This window comes from Muscardinus avellanarius, assembly GCF_963383645.1.
Source record: "Muscardinus avellanarius genome assembly, chromosome: 8".
NCBI lineage: Eukaryota > Metazoa > Chordata > Mammalia > Rodentia > Gliridae > Muscardinus > Muscardinus avellanarius.
The window spans coordinates 72,135,626-72,150,863 of NC_137794.1; the positions used below are offsets into that span (position 1 = coordinate 72,135,626).

At 36.6% G+C, this 15,238-nt stretch overlaps 1 protein-coding gene across 2 annotated transcripts in view; it reads right to left on the reverse strand.

Annotated features, from left to right (window-relative positions):
• The window catches only part of CEP85L (centrosomal protein 85L), a gene marked incomplete at both ends in the record, with an annotated part of 152,570 nt that overhangs the window by 37,661 nt on the left and 99,671 nt on the right, over positions 1-15,238 (reverse strand). For both annotated transcript variants that reach the window (XM_080700794.1, XM_080700795.1), the window contains one exon: positions 1,879-2,058. In XM_080700794.1, the coding sequence (XP_080556920.1) occupies positions 1,879-2,058 (180 nt within the window). The remainder of the gene's footprint in view (positions 1-1,878; positions 2,059-15,238) is intronic.

The window sequence follows — 15,238 nt, forward strand, 5'->3', positions numbered from 1 at the left end:
AACAGATATACTGACCAGTGGATTAGAATAGAAAATACAGAAACAAACCCACACATCTTTAGTTAATTAATCTTTGACAAATGGACCAAACACATACGCTGGAGAAAAGACAGCCTTTTCAACAAGTGGTGCTGGGAGAATTGGCTAACCATTTGTAAAAAGATGAATCTAAACCCCTATATCTCACCAAACACAGGAATCAACTCAAGATGGATCAAAGACTTAGAAATTAGACCTGAGACTGTGAAGTTAGTAGAGGAGAGCATAGGTTCAACACTACAACATATTGGCACAGGCAGTAACTTTCTCAACAAAACCTCCAAAGCTCAGGAAATTAAAGCAAGAATAAACAAGTGGGATAACATCAAACTAAAATGTTTCTTCTCATCAAAGGAAACTATCAATAACCTAAAGAGGAAGCCTACAGAATGGGAAAGGATATTTACCAGCCACCATTCTGATAGGGGGCTAATATCCAGAATATACAAAGAGCTCAAAAGACTCTACACTAGCAAAACAAACAACCCAATCAAGAAATGGGCAAATGAACTAAATCAACACTTCATAAAAGAAGAGATACAAAGGGCCAATAGATACATGAAAAGATGTTCTTCATCACTGGCCATCAGGGAGATGCAAATCAAAACTACACTGAGATTCCATCTAACCCCAGTCAGAGTGGCAAGCATAAAGAAATCAAACAACAACAAATGCTGGCAAGGATGTGGGGAAAGAGGAACTCTTTTACACTGTTGGTGGGAATACAAACTATAGTTCAACCACTATGGAGATCTGTGTGGAGATTCCTAAGAAAAGTGGGAATAGATCCACCATATGATACAGCTATACCACTCCTGGTTATCTTTCCAAAGGGGTTGAATTCAGAGAAATACAGCAACATATGCATACCTATGTTCATAGCAGCACAATTTGTAATAGCCCAAATATGGAACCAACCCAGATCACTATCAACAGGTGAATGGATAGCAAAACTGTAGGAAATACACACAATGGAATTCTATTCAGCCATAAAGAAGAACAAAATTATATCATTTGCAAGAAGATGGAAAGCCCTGGAGAATATTATGTTAAGTGAGATCAGCCAAGCACAGAAGGAGAAGGTACATATGTTTCCTCTAATATGCCCAAACTAGGAAACACAAAGGATACCAGTGGAACTCCAGATAATGGAGGGGAAATACCAGCAAAGTTTGAATGGAACGATAGGAGAGGAGGAAGGCTGATCTTGATTAATGAGGGTCTACATCTGAACATGTGTAAAATTATGAATAAGACATGGTTAACCTGGACAACCATTGGTGGGAGGGGGGAAGAGAAAACAGGGGGCGGGCACCAAATATAGTTTAAATGTATACTATTTATGTTCAATAAAAAAACTGTTAAAAGAAAAAAAAGGAAGTGACTGGAAAAAAATACTTTTAATAAAGACAGAAAGGTCAAATAAGTGTGTGTGTGTGCGCGCGCGCGCACGTGCATGTGTTTCTTGTGAATCAGCGGCTTAAGCTTAATAAGTTGAAGTAATGACCTTATGAATGAAAGAGTAACTGCATTTTGTTTTCCAATAATTTAAACTCAAAATCACAAGAAAACAGCATGACACAACCATCACAGAAAAGGTGTACAAAGCCAATTAGGTGTAGGCAACTGACTTGTTTTACTTCAGTTAGGAAGGTATAATACTCATAATACTCAAGAAAATTCTTAAAATTTTGCAGATAGGATAAGGTACAACACTAATCACTTCAATATAAATGTATGACATTTATGACATACATGCCACCTAACACAGGGTAAATGACAAGTATTTTATGTAGAAAAAATGCGATTATCTAATATGATTTTATCAAAAGTGCCTACCTTTTCTTCCAGTTTCTTCTTCTCTTCACTAAATTGGTTTAGTCTTTGTTTGAGAAACTCGTTGAGCTGTAAAACTTCTTTCTCAGTACACACAAGCTTTTTTTCAAGTTCCTCTTGCTGGGGATGGGGCACTGATTGCTCTGAAAATGGAGTTTGCAATGAAGTATTCTCATATTGTGGCTATTGGGAAAGAAAAAAGAAAGCAGGTAAGACTTGAACAACAAACAGAGAAACTGTAAGTGAATTATAGTGCATAGAGTACATGCAGGCTCTAGTAACAGAGAGGCCTTGGTTTAAATTCCAGTTTTCCCACTTCCTAGATATCCTTTGCTAAGCCTTAGTTTTTTTATCTATAAAAAACAAACACTAAAGCTGACTCTGCACCACTTTTGGGGGAATAAAAATAAAATATATAAATTCCAGGGCACAATAAAAGGTAGATATTTGGTTTAAAAGTATACTTAGAAATGTAGGTAGCACATTACATACATTCATTCTTTAGAAGTAAAAGCTTAGGAAAGTAAAACTAATGAAAAATTTCTGCACGGATGACCATTCCAGATAATACTAAATTCAATAAGCATTAATAGAAGCTAACTAGAATGTAGGTCCATGAAATCAGAGATATTTGTCCATTGTAAGGTACTCTCATATTCCTACTGTGTACAATAGTACTCAAAAATAGTGGCTGGATAAAAAAATACACTATTATTTTCATGAGCAAGGTTGTGATGGAAATTCTTTTAAAGGTGAAGATATTCCCTCACTCCCTTCTCTCTGCAGGGTTACAACATGGAAGGGGAGGACAGGAAATATATTTCTTCAGACAAATGAACTTAATTACAATTAGAGACTATTGAAATTATTATTCTAGCTGAACATAGTAGAGATAATTATCATGCCATTAAGAAAGGTAGATCCTAGAACTCAGAAGAATGGGAGGTAGGCCAGGAAACTAAAAGGTTAACACAGACTTATGGCTTACAAGGCGTCATGTTAGGAGCTTAGAAGTTACTACTCTGTCCTAACACTTGTTAGGACAAAGCTAAACAAACTGAAATATCAACAACACTTTAAAGATCTGTCCCAGAAGTGATGTAAGAGGGCAAATTGCTGGCCCTAAAATGGGAGAATCTGACAGGTAGATAAAGAAAACTATAACTTTATTTTTGTGGTACTGAGGACAGAACCCAGGGGGCATTCTACCTCTGAGCCCTGTTTTATGTTACTTTTGAAACAAGGTCTCAATAAATTACTTTGTGCTGGCCTCAAACCTTCAATCCACCTATCTCAGCCTCCCAAGTGCTAGATTACAGGTATATACCACCACACCCAATTAAGAAAAACATAATTTAATGAAGTAGAAAACTTCCAAGCAAAAACCTCCATGGGAACTTGTGCTGGGGCATCAAAACCTGAACTATAAGTGATGCACTGATGGAAGCTCAGAGTGAACAGATCTGAAAGTTGAAAATTTCAAAGGTACCCCACACTTTTGTAATCTTTTCATCTCAGAATTCTATGAGTGAGTATCAGGAAAGTCTCTGGTTTCTAGCAGATGTGAGTGTAGGGGTAGGAGAACATGAAAAAGAAACCATTTAAAACTACACAAGAGCATTCTGTTCTTCTCAAAAGTGCCTGTCCTCATGAGCAACTATTTTATTGGAACCAAGACTGTAGGGGTTTTATCAAGGCCTAATTCAGTTAGAGAAGAGAAATACTCAACTCTAGCCTTTTCACATGGAGGAAGATTAATATATAATTTCAGTCCACTTGTTATCTAGTCCCACCTAAGGAAAGGAAAAAAAAAAAAAAGAAATCCCTGAAGTTCCTAATATAGGGGAATAGGCCCTCCAAAAGACTGAGACCTAATCATTAGACTACATAAAATGCCTCCCCTCCTCCAACACCTCATCACTATATGACTAAAGACCTGTTTATCATACTTACTAATAGGGTTACTCAACAGTGGACTGATTAGTTGTAAATGTATATGCACATTCTAGGGCAACCACTAAAGTAAGTTTTTTTAAAAAAGTAGAAGTGATAGAAAGGAGAGAAAAAAGGGATTCATGTAAAATGCTCAATTACAATGACAGAAAGTAAAACTGTGGAAGATAAAAAAAGGAATAAAGAAAACAGGCAAGCAGAAAACATTGACAAGTCTGGTAGATATTAATTCAATTATCTTAATAATCACGCTGAACATCAAGGCCTAAATGCACCAATTTAAAGATAGAGTTATCAGTATGGATCAAAAAGACCCAATTATAAATACTCTATTAGAAATTCACATTAAATATAAGGATACAGATGGCTGAAAAGTAAAGGGATGAAGAAGGCATACTAAAGTAATGTTACTTAAAAGAAAGCAGGAATTGTTATCTTAATTTCAGAAAAAGCAGACCCCAGAACAAGAAAAGTTATTAAGAGCCTTCAAAATGGGAGATCTTTGCTAGCTACTCCTCTGACAGAGGACTAATATTTGAATATAAAAAGAATTTAAGAGACTTAAAACTCAAAAAATAAACAATCAATGGGCAATTGAACACTTTATAGAAGATACTTCACAAAAGAAGAAAAAACATATGGCCAATAAATATATGAAAAAATGTCTAACATCATTAGAAATCAGGAAGATGAAAAATAAAACTATACTGAGATTCCATCTAACCCAAATCAGAATGGCAATCATCAAGAAGTCAAACAACAATAAATCTGGCAAAGATGTGGGGAAATAAGAGGAAATAAGAACCCTTCCTACACTGTTGGTGGGATTTCAAATTAGTACAATCTTTGAGATCAATGTAGAGGTTCTTCAAAAAAACAGAGAATGAGCCAGGCATGGTGGCACATGCTTGTAATCCCCGCTCTTGGGAAGCTGAGACAAGAGGATTGCACAGGTTCAAAGCCAGCCTTAGCTACTTAGGCTCTCAGCAACTTAGTGAGACCCTGTTTCCAAAGAAAAGTATAAAATAGGTCTGGGAGTATAGCCCGGAGGTAGAAAACCCCTGAGTTCCACCCCCAGTACCACAAAAAAAAAAAAAGAGAGAGAGAGAGAGAGAATGCAACCACCATACAATACAGTGATATAACTTCTGAGTATCTTTCCCAAAGAAGTGAAATCAGAATATTACTGTGATACATGCATATCCATGTTCATAGCAGCACAATTAACAATAGCCAAGACATGGAACTAGCCTAGGTGTCCATCAACAGATGAATGGATTACAAAATCATTGGGGATATATATATATATATATATATATATATACAATGGAATTCTACTTAGCAATAAAGAAGAACAAAATAATGTCATTTGCAGAAAAATGGATGAACCTGGAGAACGTATTAAATGAAGATTAGCCAGTCACAGAAAGTGAAATATTTTTTGTTTTCTCTCTTATGTGGAAGCTAGGGAGTAACTGGGATATAGAAGTGACTTTAGATATGGAGGAAAAACACAAATGTTGACAGAAGGGATAGAGGAGGGTGGGTAGGGAGAATTAAGGAAAGAAACGTTTCCACTGACATTATGCACATATATGAAATTATCACTGCCGATCTGAGTATCATGAAAGGGAAAGCTCAGCAACTGCTGTGTGCATGTATGTCCCTATTACTCTTTATTATGATGTGAGACCACAATGCACCAATAAAAATATATTAAAGGGTCAATATCCTTTAAAAAACAATTTTAACATGTATATATTTAACAAGAGTATAAAAATACATGAACAAAAAATGAAAAGAACTGCAAGAAACAGATAAATCCACTATAGTAGCTGGATATTTTAACAGCTTATCAGAAATGGACAGACCCATAAAGGGAGAAATTCTCTGAGGATATAATTGATCTCAAAAGCCTCATCAAACAATTAAATTAATTAAAATCTACGGACTAATCATTCAATGAAAGCACCACATATTCTTTTCAAGCTCATAAGGAGCATTCAACAAGACAACATTCTGTCTCATAAAACACACCTTAACAATTTTTAAAAATGAGAAATCATACAGTCTGCTCTTAGATCACAGTAGAATTAAATGAGAAATAAAAAAGATAACCATAAAATTTCAAGATATTTATAGTTATAGATTATAAAACACACTTTAAAATAATATGTGGGTTAAAAAAGAACACAAGAGAAACTAAAAAATAATTTAACTAAATGAGAATATAAATCTCATTCTTCATTTCAACTCAAATTTATAACATGTAAGTTTAAACTAGTTATTTTTTCTCTTCTAAACTTATTTCTAGCATAGTAGATCAATTGTGAAATCAAGCAACTATACCATGAGATATTAGATAGTCATTCTGTCTCAGGATCACATAGATAAGTCACTATATGTGGCCTGTTTGACCATGGTTGGCTACACAAATGCTTAATAAACACTTTTCTTCTCATGTTCATTTAATTGCTGAACTACTGAGATGGCTTCTTAACTGGATTCCCTATCCAATACCACCTATCTAAAGTTCAGTCTATATTGTACCACTGTAGTAACCAGTGAAAGAGGCTGCTATTAATAATTTTATTAGTACAACACACATAAACTACGTCTGCCCTAAGTAACCTTGGAACAAATGAGCCTGTTGTTTTCTCGAGTCTTCAATATGACTTGGCTCCCTGCTTTCCTCTTCAACCACATTTCTTTCTCCCCTACTCTCATTTTATACTTCATCTATACAGAATAATCTGTAGATTTCAAATGCATTACTTCACCTTATTCCTTTGGCTTTCATTGTAATTTATATACTACTTCTCAAACAGTATTCTGAACCCTCCCTTTCACCTGGCTAAATTCATTTAGATAATCAAGATTCTCAGATGAGACATCCCTTCCTACAGTAAGACTGATCTGACCTTTGAAGAGCTAACTTATATGTTTTTAGTAGGGTTTCTCATAGCACGTAATCAATGGGTACTTCTGACAAGGACAATTTTCTGTTGTTTGCCTGTCTTGCTCATTAGACCATATAAGGGCAAAACAAAATGCATGTACATTTATATTACTAGATCTGAAGTAGTACCTTATCCATAGTAAATACATATAGCTTTTTTATAAATAATGGGTAAATATGTTTTTTGATGGTCTTCCTCTGTGGGCTTTGACATGCATGGTAGCATAACATGTTCTTCACTTTTGTGACTCCAGTATTTAATTCATTAGACATTTAATGTTTTGTTAAATAGACTCATTTGTAAAGGTAACGTTCATTAGAACTGAAGGACTTGGTGGCAGAAAAAAATAAAGGGAAAATAATATAAATGGAAAGGATAAAATGGAAAGAAAATAAAAAAACAATGCATAAATGAAGCTCAAGAAGAGTAAATATTATTTGGTTGATCTTTTCAAAGTACACATGTATATGGAAAAACAATCCCTTTCTTATCAAGAAAAAAGGAGCCCTTCACATGTTTTTCCGTAAAGACCTAATAATCATAAATGGAGATTTTGGTCAAAAGTATTACAATTATGAAATCATGCTTTCATACTGCCAACACTACCAATAAAACTATCTGAAAAGCTTTGTATTTTAGGATAAACACATAGTTCCTATGCTTTACCAATAAAACTATGTCTAAGGTGATCTTCACTATAAGTTAGTTTTTAATAATCAAATGGAAGTTACTTCTCAAGAATGTTTTTTCACCTAAAAATTAATAAAAAATTATATTTTGGAAATTTACTTACTCTAGAATACACAGAATACAAAAAAGCATAAATTTTCTTTTTCAAATGTACTATGAAATTAGGCTGAACAAGCTATGAACTAGAAAAACCTTCATATACAAGACTCTAAGCATAAAAAATAAGATTGTTCATATATCCAATCCTTCACTAAAGAAATTATTTATTAACATATCTGTTATTTCTAACTTTGCCATTTTATCAGTTATGTTTACTGATGAAAGTTTATTTTATGTATTTGACATATCGACTTAGCATTTTCTTTGTTTCTTTTTACAAATGGCCCTAACATTTTTAAATCAAATTCTTCAATGACATTTCAATTCTCTGCACAATTCAAAATACTCTTAATACTTTTAGTAACCCTCTTTCATATCCTTCCAGATAATTTTATCTGACCTTGCGGACTGACTTGGAGAGCCCTCTGCTGGCCTGGTTCTGTGTCAAAAAAAAAAAAAATTTTTTTTTCTTTAGCTCTCTGATACCTATTTTCTGCCACTTTTGTAATATAATAATAATTATATAATACAAAAACACTTATTCAGAATCATAAGGAGAAATTGAATGGTTCTAGTAAAATTACAGTTATCAAAACAAATTATACTAGTTATATACCATAGAATATCATTTTTAAATAACTACACCATTAATCTTAGTACTCTACCATATAGCCCTGCTATTATGTGACTAAAGTCATAGATGAGACCATATAATAATGAAGTACTTTGATGTGTTAGGAACTAGAGTATTAAAAAGCAAGCCGAAATCTTGTAAAATGGTTCTGCCACAGGTAAATTTGATAGTTATTAGGTATTCAATATCTTCTGATCTTAATATCCAATGCATTTAATATTTATATGTAACACATTTAAAGATAATAAGAAGAAAAAATTCCACATCAAATGATTTTTAAAATCTTGAAATAAATACCTTAACAGTACTTCGGGGACTGAAACAGGAAGGGCACAGGTTTTGGGCCAGCTGCAGCAATGTAGGGTATCTATTTCAAAATAAAAAATAAGCCAGGCATGGTGGCATACACTTGTAATCCCCATGCTTGGGAGGCAGAGACGGGAGGATCACATAGGTTCGAAGCCAGCCGCGTTGGCTTAAGAGATCCTGTTTCCAAATTTAAAAAGTATAAAAAATAGGTCTGGGAGTGTAGCCCAGAGGTAGAATGGTTTCCAGGAACCCCAGTATTACCAAAAAAAAAAAAAAAATTAAAAAATTAAAAATAAAACAGAGCTGGGGGTATAGCTTAGAGGTAGAACACCCCTGGATTCAATCCCTACTACCATATGTGCACACAAAAAGACCTTAACAAAAATGACAAAAAAATTCTGCAATTAAATGTATTACCATAAAGTTATTACGCCTCACTTAAAAATATATATACACTTTCATTGTGCATTGTAGTCTCACATCATAATGAAGTTTAGAGTGGTAGGAACATACATGCACAGAGCTCAGGCCTCACTTTTGATGCCAATAAAAATATCAAGTTTTTACTCCTTTTGGAAATGTTAATTATAAAGTTTGTATAGGAAAATATACAAAAGATGTTTTAAGGAAAACTCTTTTAAAGGCAAAATAACAATTGAAGTAGCCCTTGCAGCCACATAAATTTTGTTACATGGTCTCACTGATCCTATGCCTGTGTTCCTGTTAGACTGTATTTTCTTTGCAGGCAAAACTAACCTTATTCACATTTTTATTCTTACGACCCAGATACTGTTTTACTCATTATGAATACAAACATATTTAGAAGGAATGGATAAATGTGTTTGCCCACAACAGCTCGCTCTTGTGGGAAAGAGTATGATCTGAGATTTATGAAAGCCTATCTTCACTCTTGTGAACTCAGAATACAGCACAATGTATGTTCAATAATTGTTTTACTAAATTAACTCATTTGTAAAGGTGGGAGTCATTTATAAAAAAAAATACTCCTTAGAAAGTTACATGATCACAAGAGATTCAAAATGGAAACTGTGGGACACAGCACATCTCAGTAGCTGGAACAAATAAAGTTCAACTACCAAGAAGGCAGTGTCTTGACAAACAAAATAAACAAAGCTCACAAACCAAAACAGAAACAGGAACTATAGCAGAAGGAATCCAGTACTCTGAACTGCAAGATCCACTGCAAAAAGTTCAAATGTGTGACTGACCTGCTGCAGCCACCAGCCCAGCCACCAGTGCCATTTTGGGCCAGCGGCCCTAACTGCGAGTGCTGGCTCTGGTGCTAACTTTAGTGCAGCAGCCCCAAGAAATCCCAAAAAATAATCCAAGAGCTTGGAGTGCAAAAAGCGGCAGCAGAGCTCCAACATCTTAAGCAACCAGCACCTTGCTTTAGGGATACAGAAAAAGATCCAAAAGCCCATGTGCTCACCAGAGGCAGCACCCACAGCAGCGCATGCTGTTCTCCAGAGATCCAGCAGCAGGACAGACAGGTAACCACTTGTGTTAGTTGGTACTCAGCGTAGACAGAAGACTGCCCAGAGCAGCTGTGAGATCCCGGTGAGCTAAGTCTAGGCAGCCCATCCCAGTGGTAGTCCAGTTAGAAACTCTAGAGACACAGGAAAGGTGCTCAAGGCACCTAGGTACCTACATAGGGTCACAGGGGATCACTCCAAGACTATACTGGACATCCTCTGCTGGTGCAGGTAGGAAGGCGCAGGCCCAGGGCAGGAAGGTGCTGGGCAGAGAGCCTGAGCCCAGGCCAAAGAGCACGAAGCCAAGGCTGGAGGATACGCAGAGCCCAGGGCCAGAGGGCATGCAGAGCTAAGGGTGGGAAAGTGCAAAACCCTGAACTTACACAGAACTCATTAACAGTGACCCCCAATGCCCTGACACCTAAACACAAAGCTGTCAGAAGTGAGAGAGGGGCACAAACACTCATAGAGTGGCTTTAAAAGCAGACAATAGGTTACAGAGCAAATGAGAGACATTGGAATATACTCCAGAATCTACCACAGTGAACAGACATACAGATATTATATGGGCCCTGGCCCTATATATGTAAATTAGCAGGACTGCTGGGGTTTTTGTTTGTTTGTTTGTTTATTTAGTTTTGTTTATCTCTCACACTGTCACTAGTTCTTTTTTTATTTTATTTTTGTCTTTTTTTCTCTTTCTTAATCCTTTTTTTTTCTTTTGGTTGTCTTTTTATCTTTAATTTTATAACTGTTAGTTTTTATAACTTGTTTTATTGCTTTATTCATGTTTGTTCCTTCCCCCCATTCCTTTAACAAACTTATTCACTCTACTCTCTTCTCTCAAAATTTTTCTTTTTTCCTTTACTGTATCTCCTTGTTTTTATTCAAGCTATTCTGTATCTCCATACCTAAATACTTTAACTACAAGAGTCCTACTATCAAACTTTCTCTCATTCTCAACCAGTTACTACCTTATTATACTTAAAATCTTACTCAACCTAATCATATCCTCTACTTTACCTGACTCCTATACCTATCCCCCCAGCAGCTCCTCCCTTACCCAACCCTCAACATTGAAAAAAAGCACTGCTTACCTGCTGACACCTCTAAATTCCTACTGCTAAGATTGGATCAGACATAAAACTCACAGAATCACACATAAAAGACAAGATGCCTAGACAGCAGAAAAACAAGCCTGAGCACCCTGAAAATATGAGAACTAGGAACAGTGAGGCTATAAATAAGTGAAATCATGAATACTGACCTAAAAGAAATGCAAGAAAGAGAATTTTGAATCCTGATCTTCAACATGATGAAAGGTCTCATAGCAAGTGTACAGAAAATGAAAGCGGAAATGGAGACATTAAGAATCAGAAAGAGGTCTGGAATGAAAGAGTCATTGAATGAAATAAAGACAGCAATAGAAATTCTAGAAGATTAGATAGATAAAATGGAAACTAGAATATCATTGTTAGAAGACAAGTCATTCAAAACTGAAAGCACAGTCAACAGCATACAGAAGTCATTGTAGCAAAAAAAACCTAAACATTCCACAACTATGGGACAACATGAAGTCCTAACTTACAGATAAAAGGCATTGAAGAAGAGACAGAGGTACAGACCAAGGGTATTCATAACCTCTTCAGAGAAATCATTTCAGAGAATTTTCCAAAGATGGAAAGAGACTTGGACATACACGTTCAGGAGACATACAGAACACCGTTAAGTATATCAAAGAAGGACCTCCCCACACCGTGTAATAATCAAAATTACCAACACAGAGGCCAAGAAAAGAATTTTAAAAGCAGTGAGAACAAAATAGGTGACATATAGGGACAAAACAATAAAATCACCCTAGACTTTACAACCCAAGTCATCCATGCCAAGAGAGACTGGTGTGACGTAATCCAGACTCTAGAAGGAAACAACTTCGAACCAAAACTGCTATATCCAGCAAGGTTATTCAAAATTGATAGAAGAAAAAAACTGTTTCAAGATAAGCAAAATCTCAAAAAATTCATGAATACAAAGCCAACACTAGAGAAAATACTTAAAGAAGCAAGCCATAAAGAAGAAAAAAGAAGCAAATTTCAGAAACAGAGATGTGATGAAGTTGATCAGTGGGGCAACTAAGAAGAAATAACATTATATGAAATAGAAGATAGAACACAAAGTGACAAAAAAAATCACATTTCAATAATAACCCTGAACATTAAAGGACTTAACTCACCAATTAAAAGACAAAGAGACTCATAATGTGGATTAAAAAACATAATCCAAATATATGCTGTTTGCAAGAAACTCACCTTACAGCCAAAAGACATTAACAGACTGAAAGTGAAGGGAAGGAAAAAGATACATAATGCTAATGGAGACCAAAAACAGGCAGGGTTAGCAATGCTGATATCCAACAAAACAAACTTTAAGCTAAAACACATCAGAAGAAACAAAGCAGGGCACTTCCTTTAATTAAAAAAAAATTCACCAAGAAGATATAATGATAGCAAATGTTCATGCCCCAAATGTGGGTGTACCCACATTGGTAAAACAAGCCCTTCAGCACATCAGATCTCTAAGAGACACAAATACAATAATACTGGGCCACTTCAACACACCTCTCACGCCACTAGATCAATCTTCAAGGCAAAAGATAGTAAAGATTCTTAAGAAATTACAGAAAACTATAAACCAAATGGACCTAATAGACATATACAGAATACTTTAACAAGGAACAGCAGAATACACATTCTTCTCAGCAACCCATGGAACCTTCTCCAAAATAGATCACATCTTGGGCCACAAAGAAAGCACTAGCAAATGCAAAAGAGGTAATATAATTCCCTGCATCTTTTCAGACCACAATGGAATGAAAGTAGAACTCAACAACAGGAAGACCAAAAGAAACTATTTAAATACATTGAGATTGAATGATACACTATTGAATGATGAGTGGGTAAGATCAGAAATAAGGGAAGAAATAAAAAAATTTCTGTAATTAAGTGAAAATAGAGATACAACTTACCAAAATCTATGGGACACTTTGAAGGCAGTATTAAGAGGAAGGTTTATAGCATTGAGTGCCAACATAAGAACAGAGAGTCACCAAGTAAACAACCTAATGACATATCTCAAGGACCTAGAGAAACCGCAACAGTCTAATCACAAAGCCAGAAGAAGCCAGGAAATTGCTGAAATCAAAGCAGAAATAAATGAAATAGAGAACAAAAAACAAGTCAAAGAATCAACAAAGAGCTGGTTCTTTGAAAAGATTCATAAAATTGACAAACCCCTGGCCAATCTAACCAAAAGAAAGAGAGAATCAACTCAAATCATTAGCCATCAACATAATTAGCCATCAGGGAGATGCAAATCAAAACTATGCTGAGATTCCATCTAACCCCAATCAGACTGGCAAGCATAAAGAAGTCAAATATCATATGCTGGCAAGGATGTGGGTAAAAAGGAACTTTTTTACACTGTTGGTGGGAGTGCAAACTAGTTCAGCCACTATAGAGATTAGTGTGGAGATTCCTTAGAAAACTGGGAATGGATCTACCATATGATCTGGCTATACTACTCCTGGGTATCTTTCCAAAGGGGTTGAAATCAGAGAATTACAGTAACATATGAATACCCATGTTCATAGCAGCATAATTTGTAATAGCCAAAATATGAAACCAACCTAGGTTTCCATCCACAGATGAATGGATTGCAAAATTAAGAGGACTTCCGGGAAGATGGCGAAGATGGCGACCGAGAAAAGAGGGGCTTAAGAGCCCCGCTAACAACCAATCTCCATTACCACAAAATCAGCGCCTTTCATAGCCAGAAAACACCATCACCAGAGAAACAAAAAAAATCACCAGGCTCCAGAAAGAAAGTGGACTGAGAACAGAGCTCAGAGCCACAGAGGAGATACACCAGCCTCACGCCCGAGGACGCGGCAGCAGCGCCATACTGCCGGCGGCAGCGGCAAATTCAAAGGACGGCTACAGCAAGCCGAGGTGAGCCGCTGCGGAACAGCCAGGCGGGATTTCTCGCCGCAGGTAAAATCTAAAGCTCCCAGTGGCTGAGCTCAGCACATGCCGCAGGGATTCAGAGTGGAAATCAAAACCAAGAAGAAATACGCCAGCCTCACGGCCGAGGGCGTAGCAGCAGTGCCATATTGCCACCGGCGGCAGCAGCAGAAAATTCACCGAATCCAGTACAGCTACATCTGCGTACTCAAGAACAGTGAGTCAAACTGCGGGCCACAGAGGAGAAATCCCAGTACTGTACTCCCTGGGACTTGACCCAGTGGGGGAGTGGCGGTGGCAGAGATATCACACCATAGGAGAACGTGCAACCTGGCACCCCCCACAGTCTAAAGCAGCCTCTATCGACTCTCTGGGTCGGAGACTCTGTGATACAACCCAGTAAAGGAGTAGTGGGGTCTGAGATACTACTGACTCGAGATCCAGAACACCTTAAGTGAAGTCATAGTGACCCAAGGGAAGAACCCAGAGAAGGCACAAACATCCGAAATCATGGGAAAGAGGAATAATACTGGAGCAATTAATGCCCACAACCCCACAACATCAGAACCCGATAAAACAGAAAATCAGAGATTTCTAGAAGATCAAATCAGGAAAATAACCGTAGAAATAATAGAGGTGCTTCGAAAAGAACTCAGAGAGAGCCAAAAAGAGATAAAGGATGCAATTAATGAAGTAAAGGCCTCAATTCAAAGCACAAACAACCGATTAGACCACATGGAGGACAGAATCTCGCTCTTAGATGATCATTCCAAAAATGAATGCATAGTTTCTAATCTAGGAAAAAATATCCGACAGCAGGAATCTGATATTGAAGAAATATGGGCCCATTTCAAGAGAGCTAACCTAAGAATAATTGGAATAGAGGAGGGAAAAGAAAGTGAAACCAAAGGGATCAACAATCTCTTCAAGGAAGTAATAGCAGAAAATTTCCCAGACATCGAGCAAGAGGCCGATACACAGGTCCAGGAAACTTATAGAACTCCCTTTAGACAGGATCGGAGAAGAGGATCCCCACGCCACATAATTGTCAAAATGACCAATGTGGAAGCCAAGCAGAGAATCTTAAAGGCAACAAAAACAAAGGGCCAAGTGACATTCAGAGGCAAGCCAATTAGAATCACTCCAGAATTCCCAAACCAAGTCATGAGAGCCAGAAGGGCTTGGCGTAACATATTCCAAACTCTG